The sequence below is a fragment of the Opisthocomus hoazin genome, chromosome Z, assembly GCF_030867145.1.
Source record: "Opisthocomus hoazin isolate bOpiHoa1 chromosome Z, bOpiHoa1.hap1, whole genome shotgun sequence".
Classification (NCBI taxonomy): Eukaryota; Metazoa; Chordata; class Aves; order Opisthocomiformes; family Opisthocomidae; genus Opisthocomus; species Opisthocomus hoazin.
Window position 1 is genome coordinate 31,677,838 of NC_134454.1, and position 25,381 is coordinate 31,703,218.

General features: G+C 42.5%; 1 protein-coding gene across 2 annotated transcripts in view; it reads left to right on the forward strand.

Moving 5' to 3' along the window:
* The window catches only part of GRIN3A (glutamate ionotropic receptor NMDA type subunit 3A), a 77,029-nt gene that overhangs the window by 16,970 nt on the left and 34,678 nt on the right, over positions 1 to 25,381 (forward strand). For both annotated transcript variants that reach the window (XM_075411354.1, XM_075411355.1), the window contains 2 exons: positions 12,941 to 13,545; positions 20,250 to 21,297. In XM_075411354.1, coding sequence (XP_075267469.1) covers positions 12,941 to 13,545; positions 20,250 to 21,297 — 1,653 coding nt within the window. The remainder of the gene's footprint in view (positions 1 to 12,940; positions 13,546 to 20,249; positions 21,298 to 25,381) is intronic.

Below are 25,381 nucleotides of genomic sequence, written 5' to 3' on the forward strand. Positions count from 1 at the left end.
TACAAAGTAGCAATTACTGCTCCACTGAGTCCAAACTCGGTGGCCAGCGCAAAGGAGGGATAAAGAAGTATCATTCTATTTTGTAGTGATTTACAAGCTCTGTGCAATCACTTCATTGCTGCTCTAAATGTCCATGCTAGGTGCAGAGTAAAAGAAAACCTGGTAGCAGTAATCTATGCAAATATTTGTGCATAGTAGAGAGGTGATGGTATTGTGTATTTTTCTGTCAAGCGTTCAGATGAAAGCAGAAAATTGAGTCAGAACTAGGAGCTGTAAACGTTCACTTGATGGTCTTGCACGTTATAAATCACAGGATGAAACAGGCAGGGGTGGTGATTTTTGATGTATTCTCCCAACCCTCACCACAATAATTGCTGAAAACCACTTTCTGCTCATTGAAGTACCTGCTAGAGTAAGGTCTCATTTCATAACTCTGTACCCAGGACTCTTTTGGAATATGATGGATAACTAGTAAGTTGATGATCCATTTAGAACCAATGAGGAAATCACAGTATCCAAATGCTTGCAGACTTGGGTTCCTGATGCGGAAAGTGTCAGTGGGATGGGTAACACTTCCAGACAAAGGACAGACCAGTGCACTGTGAGTGGCATAATGGTACAAAGTCCCAAATTATTTAACAATAACTCATAAAATAAATGGCTGTTTGTTAACTTTGCAAATTTATTTATCTATTGAGGCAGCTGTGACTAGCATGGGAAAGAATAGGAGCTTTGAGCCCTAGATTCTGCTTCTGGCAAAATCTTGGTATATTCTCCAAGACATGTAACTTAAACTCTTCTTTTTTCCTTCTTTTTTTCCCCTCTGATCCCTCCATGTGTAAAAGGGTGTGAAATATTTATCTTGCTGTAAGCCTTAAGATGGGCAGAGAGACATTTCACAAAGGGGCGAGAAGCCTGGCACTGCCGCGGTGGTGATCTGTACCCCCGGGCACTGCGGAGGGGTTTATCCGCATTTTACAGAGAGGGGTTTTCTTGCAAAGGGAGCACAAGACAAGGCAGGGATTTCAAACCAGATCGCTCAGTTTCTATATTCGACAGCCAGCCAGGGCCCCTTCCTCCTCCTCCTCCTCCTCGTCCTCCACCTCCTCTCCCTGTGCGCCTTGGTAACAGGCTCTGCGCTGTCACACACTTTTGTGGGTAGTTGCTATACACTTTACTGGAAACTCAAATGCTTTTGGCTGTGGATGCGGGGGTTAGGCTCTTCCTGACTACAGGATCATGCCTTATTTTGTGTTTTGCATGCCCAGAAAAGCAATTTACAAACACTGCAACAAAACTCCTAAATTTCACAGTTCTCTCTTGGGATATGTTTTTGGTTTTTTCTGTGTGGGTTTTTTTTTTTTTATTGTAATGCGTTAATTCAGAACTGGGAAGAAAAATAGGGAGCAGTGATTAAAAAATTTACAGTGAGTATAAGCCAGCAGGCTTTGCTGCATTTTCAAAAGTCACATTCTGGTCTTCTCTTGAAAGACAGTAAATCTGCAGCTGAGGAGCTAACAAACATCACACCTCCCAGTTTATTTATTTTCTCCTCCCGCAACAGCTGCTGCTGTTGAGCAGCACTTTATTTTCTTTATGCAAACAAACTTCCTCCTGCTGAGGAAAATAGCTTCCCTGCGTGGCACGATTAGCGAAAGGTGCACAGTGAGGCGAGGGTGCCAGTGCGGGGTGAGACCCCCCATTCCGGCCGGCAGGGCAGCATCGTGGGCTTTGGGTAGGCAGCAAGTGGCATTTCTTGGCCACGCAGGATGGCGAGTCCTGGCGGCTGGTCCCCTCTGTCAACTCCCTGCCCCACCGCACACAGAGTGTATTTGTTTTTATGAGGTGCTCGATTTTTCAATTTTTTTTAACCCTGCTCACCCCCTGCCCTGAGAGCCAATTATAACTCTTCTTCCTAATTTCACGTCTTTCTAATTACATCCTTGGTGTATTAAAAAAGAAACCTCAAGTGGAGATGTTTAAATTCTGTTCCTGATTTTAAGCTAAGCAAGTACACACAAGAATTCACCTTAGACGCATGATTTAAATGTGTAGCCTCAGAAAGATGTACCAACTAACTTAATCTACCCTGGCCTCATTTAAGAGAGTTAAGAGATCAGTCTTTGCAAGCTTAATTCTCAGCTTTCTTTTATATGAAAAATCAATATAGAACAAAATGCACCTGTAGGTAAAATTAATCCTGTGGAACATGCCCAGAGCAAGGCCCAGCAGAAGAGGAGGCGATGATGAGCTGGTGCTGGCTTTCTGTGGAACAGGACACAGGTCAGGATTAATTTCTCCCACTGCTGTTTTAACACACACAGCTGTCATTACGGTGACTTCTCCATGCACAACTGCCTGCAGCACAGCCTGTGGGTATTTCTCCGACGGGCAGGGACCCGTAGAGACGAAGAGGCTGACTTGGTCGCGGGTCATTGTCCTCGAGGAGCAGCACCCAGAGCCCTGCGAGGAGTGCAGGGAGTCCCACCGCAGCCAGGGCTGTCCCGTGTCTGGTGGTGCTGCCTGTAGCAGGGCAGCCTTGCACACCGAATCCTGAGTGTCGGTTTGTAGCATTGGCATAGGGCGAACGGGGGAGGTTTCTTTGTTGAATCGCCACCTCTTTCCCCATTTGTCCACAAGATCAAATGGCCTGTTTTCACTCTGCTGAGCTGTGAACACCGGATGGGGTTGCGCAGCCTGTTGGTAGGCATAGTCGTTGGTAAAAACAATAAGATGCTGGGGCGCAGGAACTGAGGGTGTGGGGTATGCAAGTGCTCAGGAAGAGTTGAAGACACTTTCAAGCCATGCTGGAATTGGACTGGTGAGTGAAAACAGTGCTCCAGATTTTATTCCTTGCTGCAGGTGTTAATGGTGGATAAAATCTAATTGGATTAAATGCTGTGTGGGTACACCAGGTGCATATCAGAAAGGACCATAGCTGCTTTTGTAAAATGGGATCAAACTTCTTTTACCAACATTACATGAATCAGTCTTCTCCATACCCTCTGTCCTTATGTTCTACATTTTTTTCCAGAATGAAGTTCTATTTGTTCAGACAGAATTATACTCATGCCTGAAGATCTACGTAACATAGAAAGCGTACTCATAGCCTGTTTTGCTTGTGAAAAAGTAGCATTTTCTAGTGGTATGCTGCAACGTGTCAGTCTTGCTGATGGGAAGGTGGAAATTGCTGTAACAGGGCAAGGATGGGAATGCCCTTCTGAGAGTCCCTTACCCTCAGGAGCCTGGCAGTGGTGACGTGCCAAGGAGCCCAGTGTGGAGCTATGCTTGGCAATGAGCTTTGTAATTACAGCCGTGGTTGCCAAATTCTCTGTCAGCTCTTGCACTATGTTAACAGTAGTCCTCAAGAGCGAGACATCAGAGCAAACAGCGCATACAATTAACGTGAGCTTTAGAAACCCTTTCTATATACAAAGCTAATTAAAGTCCTAGCAGTCTTATCAAAGTAGTATTATGGGTCCCAATGGTGGTAACACTTATAGGCAAATTATCCATGTACTACAGCTCATTCTCAGTAAAGGTACAGTTCAAATTGTTGTGCATGCAGCTCCTGAATCTCTTTTCTCAGATGCTGGGCTCATCCCTCCGTGCACCGGGTCCTGCGGACAGCATCACAAATCTTTAGGGAGACAGACCAAGTAACAACCCACACCTCCCTGTTTTCAGGGGGTGGGGGTTGTTAGTGACCAGTCATCTGTGTCCCAGGATCTCTAAAGGGAAGAGTCTTATTGTAATGGTGGGAGTTTCTTCCTCCTCCGGGTTTGCTTTTGGTCACTTCTGTGTTTTTGTTGATGCTGACTGCATGTCTGCTGTATTTACTTGCCCATTCCTCAACTGTTTGCAGTTCTTCCTTATATCCAGATTTGTGGTATCTAGTACGTATTACATATTGGATACTTGTTCTTCACTCTCCGTGAACTCAGTTTAACTCGGCTCTTAAGGTTTCAGTCTCCTAGTGACCAGTAGCTGACCATTGGCGAGTTGTGATTTTTAGCCCTGGCAGCTCTGGTGCCATCCTGTGCTTGCAGTGTTAAGGCTTCTGCTATCATCCTGTGATAGCACTGCTGGGGATCCTTAATACAACTATGTTTATTTTTTTCAGCAGCCTTTGAACTGCGATTTCTTGATAATCCAAGTAACATCATGTTACTGCAGCCTGATCACACTGATATCCTTGATCTAGAGTCATTAGTAATCACTCTGAAAGACTAAGAAGAGTTCTTGCATTAGCAGAAACACACACACAGAGTGCTCTGGTAGCTACTTAAACAGCACACTGGTGTGTTATCAGAATTTCTTTACCACAGTGTCTTCCTGCAGATGTTAGGAGTGCCAGGACCAAGGAGGCAGAGCTCAGCAAGCCCTAAGTGTACACACTGTCTGTCTGCTCACAGGTGCTGCCACGATTTTGATTCTGCTGCTGTCAAAAGCTGAATTGCTACCTGCCCTCAGGAACAAAAGACTGGGGGGGAAAAGCTCTTTCCCTGTGCATTGCCTGAATAACACACGTGGGAAAACTCAGACTGGAGGTGTTTTAAAACAGAGCCCTTCTGACTGATGGCCAGGATGTAAAAAGCACCAATGTTTCTGAGGTGCTTCTCAGCAGAAAGGCACACAAATGCCCCAAGACAGTCTGCTGGAGAGCTTTGAGTAAGCTGGATGCCATGCCTCCATAAGGGAAGGATTAAATTCTGCTAAATGCTATTTTCCAACCATTCAGATCTATAGTGGTGTTCAGAAGAACCCCAAAAAGATATGCCTCTGTGGAACAGCAACTGTGTTTTGCATCCTTTACAAGTGTGGGAAGACTTGTAATGGGGTAACTGCAGCACAAATGCTAAATGAGAAATCCTGCTCAAAAATATGACAGTCTAGATGAGGCCAGCCATAAGAAAATGTGTTGCTGGGAAATGGCATTAGAAAGAAAGCCTGGGATAGAGCTAGCCAAGATCTTGCTCTTGCTGGCAAGTGCTCACTTGTGAGAAATCCGTAACAGTGTTGAGCTTCTATAAAATAATACCATGTGGTAATAAATGTCCGTTGTGGCTAATATTCACACTCAGTATCTCCTGGCATCTTTTACCCAAACATTTGTAAAGGCTTTGCAGACATTGATTACAATACTTTAGCACTTCGGAGCGAAAGTCACAGACGTGGACTGGGCCACCTGTTTCTCCCATTTGAAGCATACCACGGAGCAGAGGTGGTTCTCGAGAGTTTCGCATTGCCATTTTAATGACAGAGGAAAGCTTATCATGGAGAATTAGCGCAGCTCCCACTGATCTATTTGTATTAGCAACCATCTGTCTTTTAAGTATAATGACAAATTTTAGGGAAGGAAAAACTATTTTGGCTCTTGGCATCTGTATGAACTTTAAATGCTGGATTTTCTTTTTCCTCCTGGAGCAAAGAACACCTTGAAGTTTCTGAAGCAGTATTACTTATGATAATTTATAAGTGGCTATAAAGATAAATAATGGGTCTTACTTTCCAAGAACAGCTGAAAGTTCACATTTTATATTGCCTCTTTGACCTTGTAGAGAGCTGTACATATTCAGATTAGTTTGGAGTATTTGTATGTAGGCATTAGAGATGCTAAGCAACCTCAAGTTACGACTGTCTGGTCTAACGAGAGAAATAATTTTCAGGACAAAGTCAGTCAAGACTTAAATTAATCTAACTTCTGGTTTTGTGGTTTTTAAAATCAACAGTCAGTGCCTTGTTAGGATCTGCTCGTCAGCATTGCCTGGACAGATGACAGGCTTCTTTTGCTTCAGGAATCAGGACAGCTCTGGCTAGTCTAAGCTGTTTTTTCCACGACAGGGCTGTTGGGGGACCAGGACAGAGCCCAGGAGCAGCACAACACCTGCACCCAGCTCCTGGTCCCCTTCACAGTGGCGTGGCAGGATGACTGCCTGCCCCGTGCAGCGCTTGTATGGCTGTGGAAACTGCAGAATGGATTTTGAGAAAAAAACCTGGATGCTTCACCCTTGGCTGTGGGAACCTGTGGGTGCATGGCCTCCTGGCTGCAGTCTCCCCATGGGCAGAGCGTGTTTCTTGATGCAGCTGGGAGGCAGAGGTGCTGGAGCTCACCTTCCCTCTGGATCACACCTTCCCTCTGGACCTCACCTTCCCTCTGGACCTCACCTTCCCTCTGGAGCTCACTGGCTGGATGCCGTACAGTGGGTGGCTCAGCAGCTGGCCGGGCAGGGCAGCAAGACCTCTCCATCCAAAGTCTTTCCTGCAGTCTGTTAGCTGCCAACATGAAATCCTCCTTGAAGCATTGCGGTTTCAACAGTAAGGCAGATGTTAGAAAAATGAAATAACATTTCTTAGCATCTTTTTTGACGGCATGGAAGGAAGTAGCAATAGTTGTGCCTGTAGCCTTTAGGGAACTGGGTTTTAAGCCTAAATTTTGTAATTTCAACCATGGCAGAAAGAGCTTCCCAGTTTCTGAAGCTGTGGCATCAGCTTGCTCACAGCTGCCATTTAGCTCTGTTTGTAAAGCTGTGAGTCCCCACAGTGGCACTGTAAGCCAGAAGGCTTTTTGTTTCTTCATTCAGTGAAGCTTTCTCTGATGTAATTATACAACTTGTTTTCTCTTTTGTGTTTCTTACCATAAATACATATTTGAGCACTGCCTTTACCCCCGAGAGTCAGAGGGGAATAATGCTTTCTGTGTATTATTTTCTTTTACACATTTAGCAAAAGAATATTCACATCTATGCTTTTAAGTCTGCTAGTGAAGCTATCATAATGTCAAATAAAATGTCATTGTGACCATGCCTAATTAGCATTACAAATTTGGTTGAAGAGATAAATGGCCAGATCCTTCAGGGTGTGAGTCCGTCCCGCTCCAGGCATTCATGCTCACAAGATTTACGAGGGCTAAGAATGGGTCTACAGACTACTGAAACGGAGGCTTGAAAAATACTGCATTAATGAAATGCAAATCATGTTTCAGTTGTTAAATGAACCTGCTATCTCAGGTGTCTCAGGCAGTGAAACTGTAAAACTGCTCTGGTCAGAATACAAAAAGCAAATAAGTCGTTACAGTCTCTGCTTAATATTCCATGAATGGCTTTGTCCAAAGCCCACTGAAAGTCAGTGGAAAGACTGCTGGTATCTGATCCAAAGGCGATTAGTCAGAAATTAAGGATTCTAGGCCTGCTCTTTACCCAGTAAACACTGAAATCAGTTGATCATGGCTGGTTTATAAAACAGGAGCTAATGATGTGCTATAAAAAATTAAGCTCTCATAGATGTAGAAGATGTTTTTGCTAGTGACTCTGTGTAAATGCAAACACATTATTAAAAATAGATCACAATTAACATTATTCCAATGAAGTTTAATTGTCTGTGTAATTTGAAAAATTGATGCAAGTCATATCATCTTTAATAACAGCTTAAAGTCAAATTTAAACAAAGCAATTGAATTTCCATTTGAGCCTTAATTGTCAGTTTAACTGAAATACTCAAACTTTACTAATTTCCAGAGTGAGGTAGTGAAGAAGTTTGGCTAAGAACTTTGATAAGGATAGATGGGCAGAGTTCAGTACAGTGATACTGTCTCATAAATCTTCTGTTCCATGAGAAGTACAAAGTTATACACATCTAAACTATCATTTAAGTTGTCGGAAGCTTTTGCTATGAAATTATGCTGTCTCAGTGATTGCTACTGAATGACTGAATAAGCAATTTTTGGAAGTTCCTCATTAAAAAGCAATAATTGTTAATAAAATTATATAAATCAATAAAAATGTGCAAAAGCATTAAGAACACTGTAATATCAAAGGCGGTATACTGATACGAGACTTCTGTGTAATTTGGGGGGGGAGGGGTAGGGGGCTGTATGTTCATCTGCATCCTACAAATGACAAACCTTCCAAAATAAGATATTAAATCCAAACATCTCCAAATATCTCCACATCCTTTCCTAAAAGGATGTTCTTTTGCATATAAAACTGGGGAAGTCAACTAACCACTGACTAGATGAGGCCAGAGTTCTTCTTGGTTGAGCTGTGAAAGCCCATCAAGTATCCCCTTCCCCCAGTCCCAGTACAACACAAACACTAACCACTGTTCCTCCCCAGTGTCTACAGGAGTGTTTGTGTCGTGGGCTGAGAATTAGCTGAAAGTTAAGCAGAACACAAACACCTAGTGACTGAATTTTACGTTTATTACTATATCAGAAGAATTCTGAGGGCAGGTTTGCAGTCCCAGTACACTTAATAAACGATAGAGATTGTGTTTGCTACTTTTTCAGGGCTGAACGTTTATCTTTCAAGTACATAAAGAGGGAATTTAGCAACTAATAAATCACAGTGCTGCTAAGTGCTCATGTAGATAGATCCATGGGCTTTTGAAAGTGATGGCTGAAGCACACAGATGGTTTCACACCAAGAATCACTTTTAAAAGCAGCCTCAGTCTAAGCCAGGTTATCCCAAATCCATCTCCATTCAGTGAAGGAGCAGTGTCTCAACACCAAAGCAGTCTGTTGGACCACATTGACACACCTAAGCGTATTGCATGTAAGACAGGGACCAACATTAGAGCTCCTGAGGACAAAGTCTGTAACTGCACTGAGTCCAGCGCTGCACCTGAGAATACCAAGGCAGCTGGAAGCTGCCTTCACCTGTGCTACTGAGTAAAATTATGTCCAGTTTTATGGCCCTGAGGCAGAGTTTCACTTTCCCTGGACTGTGTGTGCTTGCTGCTATGTTTGCTTTGGGCCCGATGTAATGCCCAGTGACCCTAAGGTTTAATTTTTACTTTTTGTGTATCTTTATCAGTTTAAAGTGTTTTAATACTGGAAGAACTGTTCTGTAGACAAGCAGAAGCAGTCTTACATATGTGAAACTGTTCGTATGAGCTGGGTTTAGCATGAGGACATAGAGGTCTTCAAAGATCTAAACCCGCCAGGTAAGATGGAGAGCCAGTTCTCATGCAGTCTGATCTCTACTGCCTGCTGGGAGGGATCCCCAGAATATGCTAGGACCCAAACTGCCAGTGCATGGTAGGAGAACGCTAACTGGCATGCACCAAAACCAGACCAGGGACAAACTAAGCAGTACAAATGCTCAGGTTTGTTTCCTGGGGCTGTTCTACTCAACAGTATGGACACAGCTGTTATTGATGACTTCTGTCACTCATCAGCACATGGTTCTGTTCTGCATCCAGTAGATTATTTTTTTTTTTAATATATCCGTGCCAATACCATAATAGCTATAGTACTACGCTTGGGATGCTATGCTTCTGAATGTACTAAAGACACTTGCTCTTCCTTGTACAGGTGTGGTCAGGTTGTGTGTTATCATTTATACATGCAAAATGTTCTGTGTATATTGAATGACTCATTCTCTAACACTCAACTAAGCCAATAGGCTTGCAAAGTTTTGCTGATTGAAGGCAGATCATCATGTAAAAAGTGTTCATACTTTTGCTTGATCTTGGACAGAGAGGACAGAAGGAAAATCCTTTCTACTCTCTTCCATTTGCAGTGAGAGACAAAGTAGAGTTAATTTACCTCATAATCTTATAACCTCAGGAAAAAAAGGTTTGTTTTGGGTCAGTTTGCAGAGACTACTTTATTCAAATCAACCTCCCAAACCCAGATATTACAGAATCACAGAATCACAGAATGGTAGGGGTTGGAAGGGACCTCTGTGGGTCATCAAGTCCAACCCTCCTGCCGAAGCAGGGTCACCTACAGTAGGCTGCACAGGACCACGTCCAGGCGGGTCTTGAATATCTCCAGAGAAGGAGACTCCACAACCTCCCTGGCTAGCCTGTTCCAGTGCTCCGTCACCCTCAGAGGGAAGAAGTTCTTCCTCATATTCAGACGGAACTTCCTGTGCCTCAGTTTGTGTCCATTGCCCCTTGTCCTGTCACTGGACACCACTGAAAAGAGTTTGGCCCCATCCTCCTGACACCCACCCTTCAGATATTTATAAGCATTTATAAGGTCCGCTCGCAGCCTTCTCTTCTTCAGGCTGAACAAGCCCAGCTCCCTCAGCCTTTCCTCGTAGGAGAGATGTTCCAGTCCACTCACAATCCTTGTAGCCCTCCGCTGGACTCTCTCCAGTAGCTCTTCATCTTTCTTGAACTGGGGAGCCCAGAACTGGACACAGTACTCCAGATGAGGCCTCACCAGGGCAGTGTAGAGGGGAAGGAGAACCTCCCTCGACCTACTGGCCACGCTCCTCCTAATGCACCCCAGAATGCCATTGGCCTTCTTGGCAGCCAGGGCACATTGCTCGCTCATGGTCAACCTATTGTCCACCAGGACACCCAGGTCCCTCTTCGCAGAGCTGCTCTCCAGCAGGTCCGCCCCAAGCCTGTACTGGTGCATGAGGTTGTTCCTCCCCAGGTGCAGGACCCTGCATTTGCCTTTGTTGAACCTCATCAGGTTCCTCTCTGCCCAACTTTCCAGCCTATCCAGGTCACGCTGAATGGCAGCACAGCTTTCTGGTGTATCCACCACACCTCCCAGTTTGGTGTCATCAGCAAACTTGCTGAGGGTACATTCTAACTCTTCATCCAGGTCGTTGATGAAGAAGTTAAACAAGGCTGGGCCCAGTACTGACCCCTGAGGGACACCACTAGTTACCAGCCTCCAACTAGACTCAGCGCCGCTGATGACAACCCTCTGATTTCTGCCATTCAGCCAGTTCTCAATCCACCTCACTGACCACTCATCCAGCCCATACTTCCTGAGCTTATATTGTATATTATGAACAATGCTTTTTTTTTTCCTGAACTAATCATGTATTTTAATTAATAGGGAATGTTTTCCAGCATAGAACTCACAGTCTGCACAGCTTAGCTCCTTGTGTGTTCAGTAACTTGTCTGTTATCGAAGAGTCCATCCTCTTGTGTCTTGTTGGCAGCACATGATGTGTATTGATCGTGGACAGTGATCTATTTAATTAGCTTATTCATGTGTCTGTGTGAAAAAAGACCACAGGTACCAAAACTAAGAGACAGCAAAAAGAGCTGAGAACATCTTCAATTACAGTATTTTCTTTATCAAGCTCTGAATTTAAATGATCTGCTCTGGAAAACAGATGACGAGTTCATGTAACTGCAAATTAACACAATGAAGGCTTGCTGCTTATAAATGGCGTTTAGCTCTTTGTTGGTTTTTTTTTCATCATTCCACCCCTTACATCTGTATTGGAGAGTTTAGGGTTTTACTTTAGTAAAACTAGTGCAAATTGAACAATTATCATATTATTCCAAATTCAGAATTATATTTATAAGATCCATAAATACTGGAGCCTATAATGAACAGTAAAATACTACTAAAATCAAAATTACAGATTTTATACCAATTTTAAACACAGTAAAGGTTTGATCCCTCTTATATGTAATACATGTTTACTACTGAAAATGTGAGAGAATGAAGAACAGACCATAAGTGTTTAGTAACTCAGTGAATAGAAAGATAAAATTCAGGTAAATAGAAAGATAAAATTCAGGTACCTGTGTAGGATAAGATATGATTTGAGGGCATATGAATACAGACAAAAGATGATAAAGTCACAACAAAGATCTGACAAACCACATGATGCATTGAAACAGATATCATAATTCACATTTTTTGAACAGTCTCATGGCTGGAATAAAATGCCATTGTAAAGCAAAATAACTTTTTTTAGCAAAACTACACTGAAGACTGTGAAGTTCTTAGCTGAAACCAAAAGTTGGAACAATATCTAATGTGCTAGCTGAAGGCCTGATAGCAACATTTTGGTAGAGCATAGAATTATTTCATAGCAAAATGCCAGAAATTGCTTGGATTCTCTGATTTTTTTCTTCCTTACTTAATCTGTAGATAAAAATTAACTTTATTTTTGGGACCAGGGAAGGGGGAGGAATAAGAGTAAGGGAAAAGTATTTATGGACCAAATAATAAGAAAGGAAGAGATATTTACTATAAGAGAACAGATTAATTAGCCTCAAATCCTTCCTCCTTTCCTGGCAAAGATAAAGCCAGGGGCAATGGTGTTGGAAATGTAACAGGTCCAGTTCTGTTATATCATCAAAGATGTGGAAAAAATGCATATGGAATGCTTATTTATCAAATATTGTACAGCTCAGAGATCACAGTCTGCATATCCTAGCCTCTTGTGAGTTCAGAAATCCAGAAGTGTAAGTGGATTGAAAGAAGTACAAATCCTTGAAAACAGACTCGTTAGCGACTACTGAAGTTGGCTCAGACTCTAGCCGAGGCAGCCCACGAATCACAGTCCATTTAAGCTGCGGGTATAAGAATCATAGAATCGTAGAATCATAGAATGCTTTGGGTTGGAAGGGACCTTTAGACGTCATCTAGCCCAACTCCCCTGCAGTGAGCAGGGACATCTTCAACCAGATCAGGTTGCTCAGAGCCCCCTCCAACCTGGCCTTGAATGTTTCCAGGGATGGGGCCTCCACTACTTCTCTGGGCAACCTGAGCCAGTGTTTCACCACTCTCAGTGTAAAAAATTTCTTTCTTATACCTAGTCTGAATCTACCCTCCCTTAGTTTAAAGCCATTGCTCCTTGTCCTGTCACAGGAGGCCCTGCTGAAAAGATTGTCCCCATCTTTCTTATAAGCTCCCTTTAAGTACTGAAAGGCTGCAGTAAGGTCTCCCTGGAGCGTTGTCTTCTCCAGGCTGGACAACCCCAACTCTCTCAGCCTTTCCTTGTAGGAGAGGTGCCCCAGCCCTCAGATCATCTTTTTGGCCCTCCCCTGGACCAGCTCCAACAGCTCCATGTCCTATGAGACATGGACCTGTTTCCCTGTTTCTCACACAGTTCTCGTGGTTGACAGGAGATTACTTTGGAGTTAATAAGTGAATAAAAATTAAGGAAACTCATTAACTTTAGATCCAGCACGTTTCTGATCAGTTGTCTTTTATATTTTTAACGACAGAATCCCCTTCACCTGCAGATGAGTTTAGAAAACTCACTGAGTTCTGATGCTGACGTCACTTTCTCAATCCTTGCAATGAACAACTGGTATAATTTCAGCCTGATGCTATGCCAGGAGGAATGGAACATCACAGATTTTCTCTTCCTCACACAACAGAGCTCCAAGTTCCACCTGGGATCCATTATAAATATCACAGCAAACCTCACTTCAGCCAGTGACCTACTGAATTACTTACAGTTTTACCTGGAGGGCATCAAAGACACAGTGTCTACCATGGTGATGTTTGGATGTGACATGGAAAAAACACGGAGGATTTTTGAAATAACCACACAGTTTGGTGTGATGCCTCCAGAACTTCACTGGATTATTGGGGATTCACAGAACGTGGAAGAGCTGAGGACAGAAGGTTTGCCACTCGGTCTCATTGCTCATGGCAAGACAACACAGTCAGTCTTTGAGCATTATGTACAGGATGCAATGGAGCTGGTAGCAAGAGCTGTAGCAGCAGCCACCATGATTCAACCTGAACTAGCTCTTATTCCAAGTACGATGAATTGCATGGACACAGATGAAAGGAAGATCCCTTCAGGGCAGTATTTGTCAAAGTAAGTTTTTCCTTTTTCTTTTCTCTTTTTTGTAGCTAATATTTGTGGTATACAAGAAAAATAATTTTCCTCCCCACCATTCTCAGTGGCTTAGCTATCTTGCTGTTAACCTCCGTAATACACACATTTGTTGAAATGTTTCCTCCTGTCTCATTACTTCCAGGCAAACAACGAAAGTTAAACTTGGCCACAGGGGGAGATTAAACCGGTTGCAGAAGAAGGCACTGTTCCACAGAGGCAGAGATCACATAGCTTACTATAGGCTAGGTTACAGACTGTGCTCTCAAAGTATCTTATATTTACGTTTACGCATGTAAGACGGAAAAGTCAGGGCTAGTGTCAAATTCTCTGAGGTGTTGAGATACCTGAGAGAATATAAAACACAGTAAGAATATTTTCGCTACCAAAGCAATCAGAGAGTATAAAAGCAGATGTATAGCCCTTACTAATATGCTTCCATAGAAAAGAAACAAACAAATAAAATGCATCTTTACCACCTCAGAGGCCACTGCTGCTGGTGCTGGTGCTCAAAACTACACAGTGCTCTCTCTCTGCTCTCTCTGTTGCTTGGTGTGGGAGGCTACTCTTTCAGCTTCTGCTAACACTATTCATGTAGACCGCTGCACGTCACTATACTGAAGTTATTCCCCAAACCGCCTGGGGATTCACGTCTAGAAATATTCTGTGTTTTAACATGAAAGGAAAAATGGCATGGTTCCTTTTGAACACAAACAAATAAGGCTTTTGCTAAGTGTGTGAATTCATCAGCTAGTTTACATCCAATGACTCTTGCTTGTTTTCCCCCCATTACACCTGGTTTTCAGCCTACAGATTTTGTTGAATGGAGTCAGGATAAAAGTTCTTGAAGCTTTTTGTATCTTTGTAGCTTTTTTTTAAACAATACCTGAGATATGTCTTCACAATAATGTGGTAAACAGCACTGCTCAAAACACAACCATTTGAGACCCCAACAGTTCCTTAGTCAGCACTCATCCATAACTTGGGGGTCAAAACCCCGATTTCCAAGAAGTGAAACAAGGCTTGGGAATAAATGCTGCACTGGCTTGCAATATCCATACTGACTTGTGACACTAATTTTGTCTTATTATTCTGAGTATTTTGACTAGATCATACCTAAGTCCCTGAAAAGTAAAACTCAGCAAGAGGCTTCTTAAAGAAACAGATATTTAAGGACAGTAGTTTTACAGACAGACTTTTTGAGGGTTAAGGAATGGACAAAGAAAAAGGAAAGCAAAATTAAAGCTCTTAAAAGTATTCATGAAAATTATTTGTTCATCATTGCTTTTTACAGAAAGCTACTGTCTGTCTCATGAACAGTCTTGTCTCTTCATCTCAGTAAAGTTATTGTGGGAAAGAAAAAGGATCTTATGCTTAGCAATTTTTCCCTTGGCATGTGCTTGTGGACCCTATTAAAGACAGAATAACAGGTTAGATAAACCCTTGTCCTGAATCACTGCGGCTGTTTTTATAGTGTGTAAGTGAGACAGGTAGCTGATGGCCAGTACTGATGTACTTCAGATAGCAGCATAACTATTAATTCTGAGTGGTACCAATAATTTCTGAGGCATGAAGCACTGATGGGTGGCTTAACTCTGACTGACCTTGTCCATTACATGAGTGCTTTTAGGCAAGTGGTACATTTCCAAAGATGAAACTTTTATCCGGTGCTTAATTGAGTGTCTACTAATGGGGGTGTTTTTCTGTCTGAATGAACCATCTGTCTTGATCTGTAGCCTTGGAGCTGCGGTGGGCGGGGATGGAGAAGGCACAGTGACACAGACCTTCACCTCCCTTCACTGCAGTGTCATTAAACAGCAGTCCCACAAGCTGCCACAGCTGACACCTGGGCTTTCATTGCCAACACTGCACTCATATGTGGGCTCTGCAGACATTTAAATACCACCCAAGAACAGAATAATGACTGTGAAGAAGACCAAGATCTGGTCTATGGCAAAGCATGCTTTTACCTGTATGGATGTGGATATGGATGTGGATATAGATGTACAAGCCCCTGAAGATTATACCTGTTGTAAGTCTCCATCCTTCATTCATCTTATGATGAGATTGATTCCCTGGTTGATACCTGCCGGCTCGTGGGAGCATCCTTGTTGATGGAATGAGGCATTAAAATTTCAAAACCTCATCTTGTCTTACAGCTTTAACTCTGCTTTTGGGTAGTTTCAGCAGCCTGCTATTTGCTTGCCCATTCTAGTTCTTGCCTCCAGTAAACCTTCCAAAAAGGATGTGGAATGACCAAGCCATCAGGCTTGAAAGAAAATGAAATCATTTATTGAAATCGTTCTTAAAGGTACTACAAATATATCGCTGCTGGACTCTAATAAGCTGTTCTTACAACAAAGCACATGGAAAGCAAATAAAGCTGAAATGAGCAAGTGACACACTTTGGACTCATTGGTCAAACTGAAGTGACACTAGTAACGCTTTGAGATGGCTATCATATCGACATAGCATCAAGGAAGTTCATTCAGTTGTCAGACTTGAGGATCTGGCCCTCCACATTCTGAAAGTTGTACATGTCTTTCTATACAAATCTGTCAGTGGCCCTGCTGAGAAGATAGTGCTCAGATATTGCCAATGTCTCTATGCAATACTCAGCACTTGTAGTTCCCAAAGATTCACACTAGATTGCTGGCCTACATAATGTAGTCAGATCCTCTTATCTACTTCCTAGAGTTATTGAGTAAGGGAGTTTTTATGTGAAGTCCCTGGCATGAGTTTCTCTAGTGTTGCATACAGCGTATGCAAATAATTAGCAGCCATAGCCACTCACATATAAAACAAAGTGTTGTTAAAAATGTATCTCCCACATGGTTCCCCTCATTTATTTTGATTAATTTTCTGTCACTACCAAAAATATAGAACATGTAAATCAGCTGCAAAAGTAAGCCACTAACTTGATAAGGTAGGGAAGTCATACGTTTAAATGCCACTGAATCTCTCAGGTAACTGCTTCTAACACAATTCAGCCACAGGACAGGTACAGAGGGCTCGATTCACTCTCACAGGTACACTTATTTCTACAGTGAAAGTCAGAAAACACAGTGCATAAATTCCACTGTTCTCATTTTACCTGCAGAAAATAAATCTAATGCATTATTCCACAGCTTCATCTACTCCCAAAGCACCTGGTCTGCAGCATTCAGATATCCAAGTCTGTGCAGTAGTAGCAACGCAGGGCCAAATTTGTCAGAACTTTGCTAGCTTATTCCATCTGAGGGCTTGTCTCCCTCAGTTTTGGCATTTTGTGAACTGTTAACACTATTTTCCACACTTAAACAATTATTTCAGATTTTTACATACAGACCCATCTACACATGCAATGGTTTTACTGCTGCTGTCATAGTGATGACTTCAGTATATAAGCCCAACAAGGCTTGTAAGGAAGAAGTTGCACAATTTCTTACAAAGACTGAGGAGGAGAGATAAAAAACAGGTAAGTTTATGGGCACATAAACCTTTCTTTAGTGCTTAAGATTGACTTCCCTTATAAACTTTTTCTTGGTGATGTTTACATACACAAACATGCAAGTATTCCATCAAATATGAAACACAGGGTAGGAGGAAAGGACTCCTTAACAGTGGCAGACACCACGAATGAAGTTACGATATCATTTAGCTAACAGTAGACTAAATGGTAAAGAATTTTAAAAATGAGAACCACATTTATGCATCTGTCACATTCATAAATACCTATGTGTGTTTTTAGGCATAATTTTCAGGCCCAAGTTAACACCCGTACAGATCAATTGCTTTTGACAGTATTGGCTGTATCATCTTTCTCCAAACTCAACCTACTCAAAATAGCCTGCATAGGAAGAATTTTGAAGCCATCTCAGAGAAGGCTGTCACATACACAACCACACTCAAGACTGTATTATTTAGTTTTGTACATTTACCCTTTGCTGGGGTCAAAAAATTGATACGATCTTGAGACATACATAGTCCAGAGTTTCAGCTACTGAAACTCCCATCAAAAATCAGCAAAAGTCATCAAAACAGAGGGTAGAGACCAGGTATAAGTCTGCGTGCACACACACTTGCTGTGGATTTATCCTTTTCAGATCAATTTAAGGTTATTTTTTATCCACTCAAACTACTGATAAGCAATTAACACTACTTAAAGTTTATGTATTGCTTATTTAGGCTGGAATGACTGCTATAGCCTTTATACTTATTCCAATACTTGCTTTCATCTAATTCCCACAATAATGTGAGGTGTTATATTCTACTATGACAGCTAAATAGTCTGTCTTCTGAATGCCTCTTACTGAAAAATATGTGCCTGACTTACCTTATACTATATGAGGTGCAATTTAACTCAGGTTTTTTTTAATGGAATCACCACACTAAGACTTATACAGCCCTTGCAAAATGCATAGCAGCTTTCTTATTAACAGAGTGCAGTTCAGCTGGTCATGGTGTTTACACTAAAAAGGATTTTCTTATAACACTTATTTCCTGCTCAGTTCCCTGCTCCTTTGTCCGCGTCATTTTAGCCCCTTTGATAATGACCAGAAGCTGAATTCAACATACAGGGAGGACAACTACTAGCAAACATTGCCACCCAATACAAAGCAAATACTGAACTTTATTGTGAATGTCTGGAATAGTAAAAGCCCAGAAATCTCAATGCAAAATGTGCAGCGCAAAGCTGACATACTTCATGAGATTTGCTACAATGTCAAAATTGCACTTTTAAGAACATTTCTTTTGCACATATTTTAAGAAACTCTTTTTTTTTTTTCGTAAGAATTAAAACTGAATGTCCTAGAACAACCATCTTTCACTGAGTCCTTTTCTTCATTCTGAAGTGGCTAACAGTGATTTACCAATGCCAAATTTGCATTTTTGAATCCAGATTGGTTCACTTCAGAGTGTTTGAAAGCTGTTGACAGCACTTCAGTAGCCTCTCTTATGTAAGCTAGATCTGGCTGAGATTATAGGATTTTTCTTGGAAGGACTTTTCATACATAATTTCCACTCTTCCATTTTCATACATATTTTTATCTAGGAAACTGACTACAGATCTGCTGAGTTCAGCTTAGAAATAACCTGTGTTTCACAGAATCACAGAATCACAGAATCACAGAATAGTAGGGGTTGGAAGGGACCTCTGTGGGTCATCTAGTCCAACCCTCCTGCCGAAGCAGGGTCACCTACAGCAGGCTGCACAGGACCTTGTCCAGGCGGGTCTTGAATATCTCCAGAGAAGGAGACTCCACAACCTCCCTGGGCAGCCTGTTCCAGTGCTCCGTCACCCTCAGAGGGAAGAAGTTCTTCCTCATGTTCAGACGGAACTTCCTGTGCCTCAGTTTGTGCCCATTGCTCCTTGTCCTGTCACTGGGCACCACTGAAAAGAGCTTGACCCCATCCTCCTGACACCCACCCTTCAGATATTTATAAGCATTTATAAGGTCCCCTCGCAGCCTTCTCTTCTTCAGGCTGAACAAGCCCAGCTCCCTCAGCCTCTCCTCGTAGGGGAGATGTTCCAGTCCCCTCATCATCCTTGTAGCCCTCCGCTGGACTCTCTCCTGTAGCTCTTCATCTTTCTTGAAGTGGGGAGCCCAGAACTGGACACAGTACTCCAGATGAGGCCTCACCAGGGCAGTGTAGAGGGGAAGGAGAACCTCCCTCGTCCTGCTGGCCACACTCTTCTTAATGCACCCCAGAATGCCATTGGCCTTCTTGGCAGCCAGGGCACACTGCTGGCTCATGGTTAACCTGTCGTCCACCAGGACACCCAGGTCCCTCTCCACAGAGCTGCTCTCCAGCAGGTCCACCCCAAGCCTGTACTGATGCATGGGGTTGTTCCTCCCCAGGTGCAGGACCCTGCATTTGCCTTTGTTGAACCTCATCAGGTTCCTCTCTGCCCAACTTTCCAGCCTATCCAGGTCACGCTGAATGGCAGCACAGCCTTCCGGTGTGTCTACCACACCTCCCAGTTTGGTGTCATCAGCAAACTTGCTGAGGGTACATTCTAACTCTTCATCCAGGTCGTTGATGAAGAAATTAAACAAGACTGGGCCCAGTACTGACCCCTGAGGGACACCACTAGTTACCAGCCTCCAACTAGACTCAGCGCCGCTGATGACAACCCTCTGAGTTCTGCCATTCAGCCAGTTCTCAATCCACTTCACCGACCACTCATTCAGCCCACACTTCCTGAGCTTCCCTAGGAGGATATCATGGGAGATTGTGTCGAAAGCTTTGCTGAAGTCGAGGTAGACAACATCCACGGCTCTCCCTTCGTCTACCCAGCCAGTCATATCATCGTAGAAAGCTATTAGATTGGTCAGGCATGATTTCTCCTTGGTGAATCCATGCTGACTACTCCTGATAACCTTCTTTCTTCTTCATTAATTTATGAGGCAAAGGTAACTGAAAAAACTGGTGTTCTCTCACTCATTTTTTCTAATAAGTAAATGAATATTTTTGCTGAAGATTTTTCATTTACATTAGGTAATATGTATAGGAGAGCATTCCTAAGTACTTTAGTCATAAATTAAGTGGTTTGTTCATCATGCCATAGGAAAGCTATTAATGATCCAGGTGTTCAAAAACATCCCTTATCCTCTTAAACAGAAATTCATGGTGTCTGTATATGCTTTAGCATGATGACTTAGTTGTTTGCTTCTGTTTACTCTGCTTTCTTCCTCAAACAGGTTTTTGGCCAACACAACTTTTGACGGTCTCAGTGGCCACATTAAGGTGAAAGGCTCCTCCATTATCAGCTCAGAGAACAACTTCTTCATCTGGAATTTGCAGCACGACCCTGTTGGGAACCCAATGTGGACTCGTCTGGGGAGTTGGCAAGAAGGAAAGATAGTCATGGACTATGGGATATGGCCAGAACAGGCCCAGAGACGTAAAAATCACATGCAACATCCCACCCGGCTGCACCTCAGAGTGGTAACTCTCATTGAGCATCCATTTGTCTTTACAAGAGATGTAGATGAGGAAGGTCTTTGCCCAGCTGGGCAGCTGTGCCTGGATCCTTTGACCAATGATTCAGCCGTGCTGGATAACCTGTTTGAAATCCTTCAAGGAGGCAATGACACCGTTCCCATTGAGCTGAAGAAGTGCTGCTATGGCTACTGCATTGACCTGCTGGAGAAGCTAGCTGAGGATATGAATTTTGAGTTTGACTTGTACATTGTTGGTGATGGAAAATATGGAGCCTGGAAGAACGGCCACTGGACAGGGCTAGTGGGAGACCTTCTTGCTGGCACAGCTCACATGGCAGTGACATCATTTAGCATTAACACTGCCCGCAGCCAGGTGATTGATTTCACCAGCCCTTTTTTTTCCACCAGCTTGGGCATCTTGGTGAGGACCAGAGACACAGCAGCTCCTATTGGAGCCTTTATGTGGCCACTTCACTGGACTATGTGGCTGGGGATATTTGTGGCTCTCCACATCACAGCTATATTCCTCACCTTATATGAATGGAAAAGTCCTTTTGGGATGACCCCCAAGGGAAGGAATAGGAACAAAGTCTTCTCTTTCTCCTCTGCCCTGAATGTCTGCTATGCGATCTTGTTTGGAAGAACAGCTGCCATCAAACCCCCCAAGTGCTGGACTGGAAGGTTTTTAATGAATCTCTGGGCTATTTTCTGTCTGTTTTGTTTGTCGACGTACACAGCTAACCTAGCTGCTGTCATGGTAGGAGAGAAGATCTACGAAGAGCTTTCTGGAATACATGACCCAAAGGTAAAGCATGTCTGTTGTTATTAACTCAGCCTTTTCTTCTTCCCAGTCAAAATTCACTGTTGCATAATTTATGGTTTCTAATAAAATCAAAAAGCAATCTATGTGCAAACAGCAGCTGGACTACAATTAGTTACCACCTGACGGCACTTCAGTAGAAAAGCTCAATGAGAGAGGATCTTGAAATATCCATAGAAGTGTAGGGGAGGGATTTCAAAGGTAGAGGGTGAGGGGGAAGGTGAAGGATTTTGGTGCTGCCCACTGCAGAGAAGGAAAGTGGCTTCTACATGCAGATTAAGGGTTTTATTTCAGTTCTCAAGTCCCTTTGGCTGTAGTTGTTTGGATCAATTGGATGATTTGGGTCATCATGAGGTCTGCTCAAACAAAACAACCACATAGCATGAAGACAAAACCACTGATGTTCTAGGTAGGATTTTGCAAGTATTTCACGGGCCATAATGGTACTTACAGAGGCATTACTGGCAAAATTCCCCATGAATGCTAAATCAAATGGAACAGAACTGAAATCTTTCAAAACATCCTCCCTTCTGCTTCAAAACCATGGAATTCATAAAAGAGGTCAGAAATTTGATTTACAATGTTGTTTCTGCTGGGGAACTATCACGGGAGGAGACACATTAAGTTGTAGACAACCCATCTGCAAATACCTTTTGCTAAGGCAAGGAAAAAGGTAGAAGTGGGACTGCCTTCACCAGCTATCTTCCTCACTCCCAAGGGGGTATGAAGGAATCTTCAGGTGGAATTTAAGTCCAGTAGTTTTATAAGACTATTCTGATTTTATTTACCACTAAGTAATAATCATGAAAATGTGTGCAGAATGGTTTGTAGAGATGCATGGCTGCAGGTGACACAAGAGCAGGCATCCTCTTCATATGACAGTCACTCTAGGGGACAGGGTGGCAACAGCAAATTTCCCTTGTTTGTTTGATACTTTCTTCAGTGAAGGTGTGATTGTATTGTCCACAGTTTTATAATCATGACCATATCTGCTGGTACATAGCTTTGAAACCACCCACCATTAATTTGTCTCAGGTGACTGAATTGATACAACATTGTGCCACTGGAAGAAGTCATTTTAAGAAGTCAAGAACTGAAGATTTATTTTGGTTTCATAAATTGTGTAGATAAAAATTACATATGTCCCTCCAGACAGCAAAGGCCAAACTGCATCTGTTATGTTAGTAAAACCTTGTATTCATACTAATGACCATACAGTTTTGACTTTGTCAGTATGACTTCTGAGTCATTTCCTCCAACGTTACATAGAGTGTTTCTACCAATAATATTTTAAACAAAGAACAATACTTTTATGGCTGGCCTGAGGCGCTCTAAAACTGATTTATGGCTTAAAGCAAATTGTTACTAATAATCTGCCCTTCCCCTCCCAGAAAAAAAACAAAAACATAAATGCTACATCAATAACTTCATCAGTTTAAGCCACAAAAGTCAAGGCATCATGTATTTGTTTTATTCAGAGCATTGTGAATAAGCAAATGAGTGCTTTTGGATTAATTTCCCCAGTTCCAGGCATATCTCGGTTACAGCCATTGTTGTGTGAGACATAATATTGGCTCATAATTCATTGGAAAATGATGCTAGTCCTCTACTTTTTGCATGGGCATCACCTAATCCATCAAATCAAATCATATCACATTACATCCTATTTTTCTGCATCATTATTGTGACACACAGGGAGTTCCTAATACAGGTATTGGAAATTTTTGCAACTGCAAGGAAAAGACATTGTTCTAAAGCTGAACTGTAAAACTTGACTGTGGAGTTGCAAAAATGGAGCGCAGAGTATTGAAGCATGTCAGGTGCTGCAAACACAGGTCTTAGTCCTGAACAGAAACACTGATGACTCATGGTTAGTAACCTCAGTGATCCTATTAAATCAGTGGCATTACTGGACTTTCCTATACAGGCACTTCTCTGCTCATGGACTAGATCTAAGCTTCTGAGGAGTTACCAGTTTCCAATGTGGGAATAAGACAAGGCAGATTTTATGGAAGAGGATTGCCTGCCATTACATGAACTACAAAATAGTTTCATATATTTCATTCGTGCATTTTCTTCCACAGCCTTATCCTGTAAGAGTAGTTGTAATAGAAAATGTACTGGTTTAACCTTTTCTTACACAAAGCCCGAGCTGTGCTCATTCAAAGTTCAGGCTGGCAGTCACAAACAGCAAATCCCATCTGAGACTGCAAACAGTCAGGAAGTAAGGCAAGGTGGGAAAAACTAAAAGTTTTTTTCAAGATTAGAAACCTGGTATCTAAAGTCAGTATTGCCAGGAATATCTGTGCTCTCTCTTCCGGTTAAGAAAAAAAAAAAAAGGCAAGGCTAGATACAGCCTGAAAAAATAGTATCTGCCTTTCTAGAAAAATTCCTATTACGACAGTGATGTTTAATTGACCATGTAGCAGTGTTTTAGCAGTTGCTCATTGCAGCTGAGCAAAGGAAACATGGTCCTCCTGTGTTGCTGAGGTCTCAAAGGTGCAACATTTTCATCAGAAGTCAAAAGAAAATGAGTTGCAGTACAACCACTAATCACAAGGTTAAGTGGAATACAAAATTAGAGATATCTCAGCTGGACCTTTAAAGGCACTAACGATGCAGAAGTAGAAGAAAGGGAATATAGAAATATCATCACACTGCTGAAGGGAGCTGAAAAGCTGCTGACAGGGCAGTGAGGCAAGACAAACCAGAGCAGAAGGCAAGCAATGGGAGGCAGGGTAGTTAAGTTCCAGGAATATGTATTGAATTTTGGAAACTTAGTGTGTATTTTTCATGTAAGAATCTTAAGTGTGGGTCACTAAAGCCAAATATTGGGAGTATTCATCAAAGCTGGCTACTGCCTTTATTAGGTCACATTTCAGGTGGCTTTTTATGGTGGGATCTACAACATAGCCAGTAAGTTGCAGAAATATTAAAGCAACGTCCTGCCACCTTAAAATCTTACTCTTCTAAGAGAATGGACAATTTTGGGCCACAGCTGTCCCCTCTCCCCCAGTATTTTAATCTTACACATTTTGAACCATCATCTCTTGCCAGTGGAAACCGGCAAACACAGCTTTTGGGGAAGAAGCTCACCTGAAGATGTTCAGTCTGCTGTCTGGGCACAAGAGGATAGCTACAGGATGAACGTGCCAGTTACTGGGATGAAAGTTGCAGCAGTGTCCTGATTCCCACTCAAGAAGCTCGCTACAGCACATGGCAAAAAGACATTTAAAAGCTAGTTTACAAATAGAGGAGATAGAGGCAGAAGAAAAGCATTGTTATTTGGACCATTTTATACTGCTTTTATCCCCTCTCTCATTTGAATTGCAGAGGTAGTTTTTGTCCTAATGTCACCTCTCTGGATGCACAAAAAACTACAACATTCCTCTTTGTCAGAGTGCTTGGCGGACCAGGTACACTGTTGTACGAGTTGACTTCTTTACAAGGTTACTTACTTAGCCTACAGGCATGCAAACCGGCAGCCTGCCTTTGGGCTGGTCTGATCATGTTCTACCTACCTGTAATGGCCTGGAGACACCTGGCTTTATTCCTGACATCTCCCAAACCTGCTTATCACCCTGCTGATTGTATAGCTCCTTAGCCCCTTCGTGATGACAGTATACTCAGCTATAGTTGAAAAACCCGCCACTCAAAGTTTTTATCCTTTACTGGGGCCAATGCACATTTTCACAGTGGCAAGACTACGTTGCAACAGGTAACTCCTTAAAACAGAGCTGATTCTAGAGGAACACGTAGGTATGCAGATGGGGACAGGTAAGTGTAGGACAGCTGGCCACTGTCGTCTTTTTGCTGGTTGACAGGAGGTGACTGCATTACAGATCTACAGCAGCAAGCTGAGTACACAGCCTCACAGGCACAGGCTAGGCAGAGAAGAGGAACATTGATAAGCAAGGGGCTCTGGGTACAAAAAAGAGAATTTGTTACCATTCTGCTTCAGAAGCATCTGTCTTTATGGCTGTTGTCGCTTTTAGCTAGTCTTGTGACAAATCCGGATATTTTGTGTTCCAGTTTCCCAGTATGGTTTCCATAAAGCAGTACTATGTGC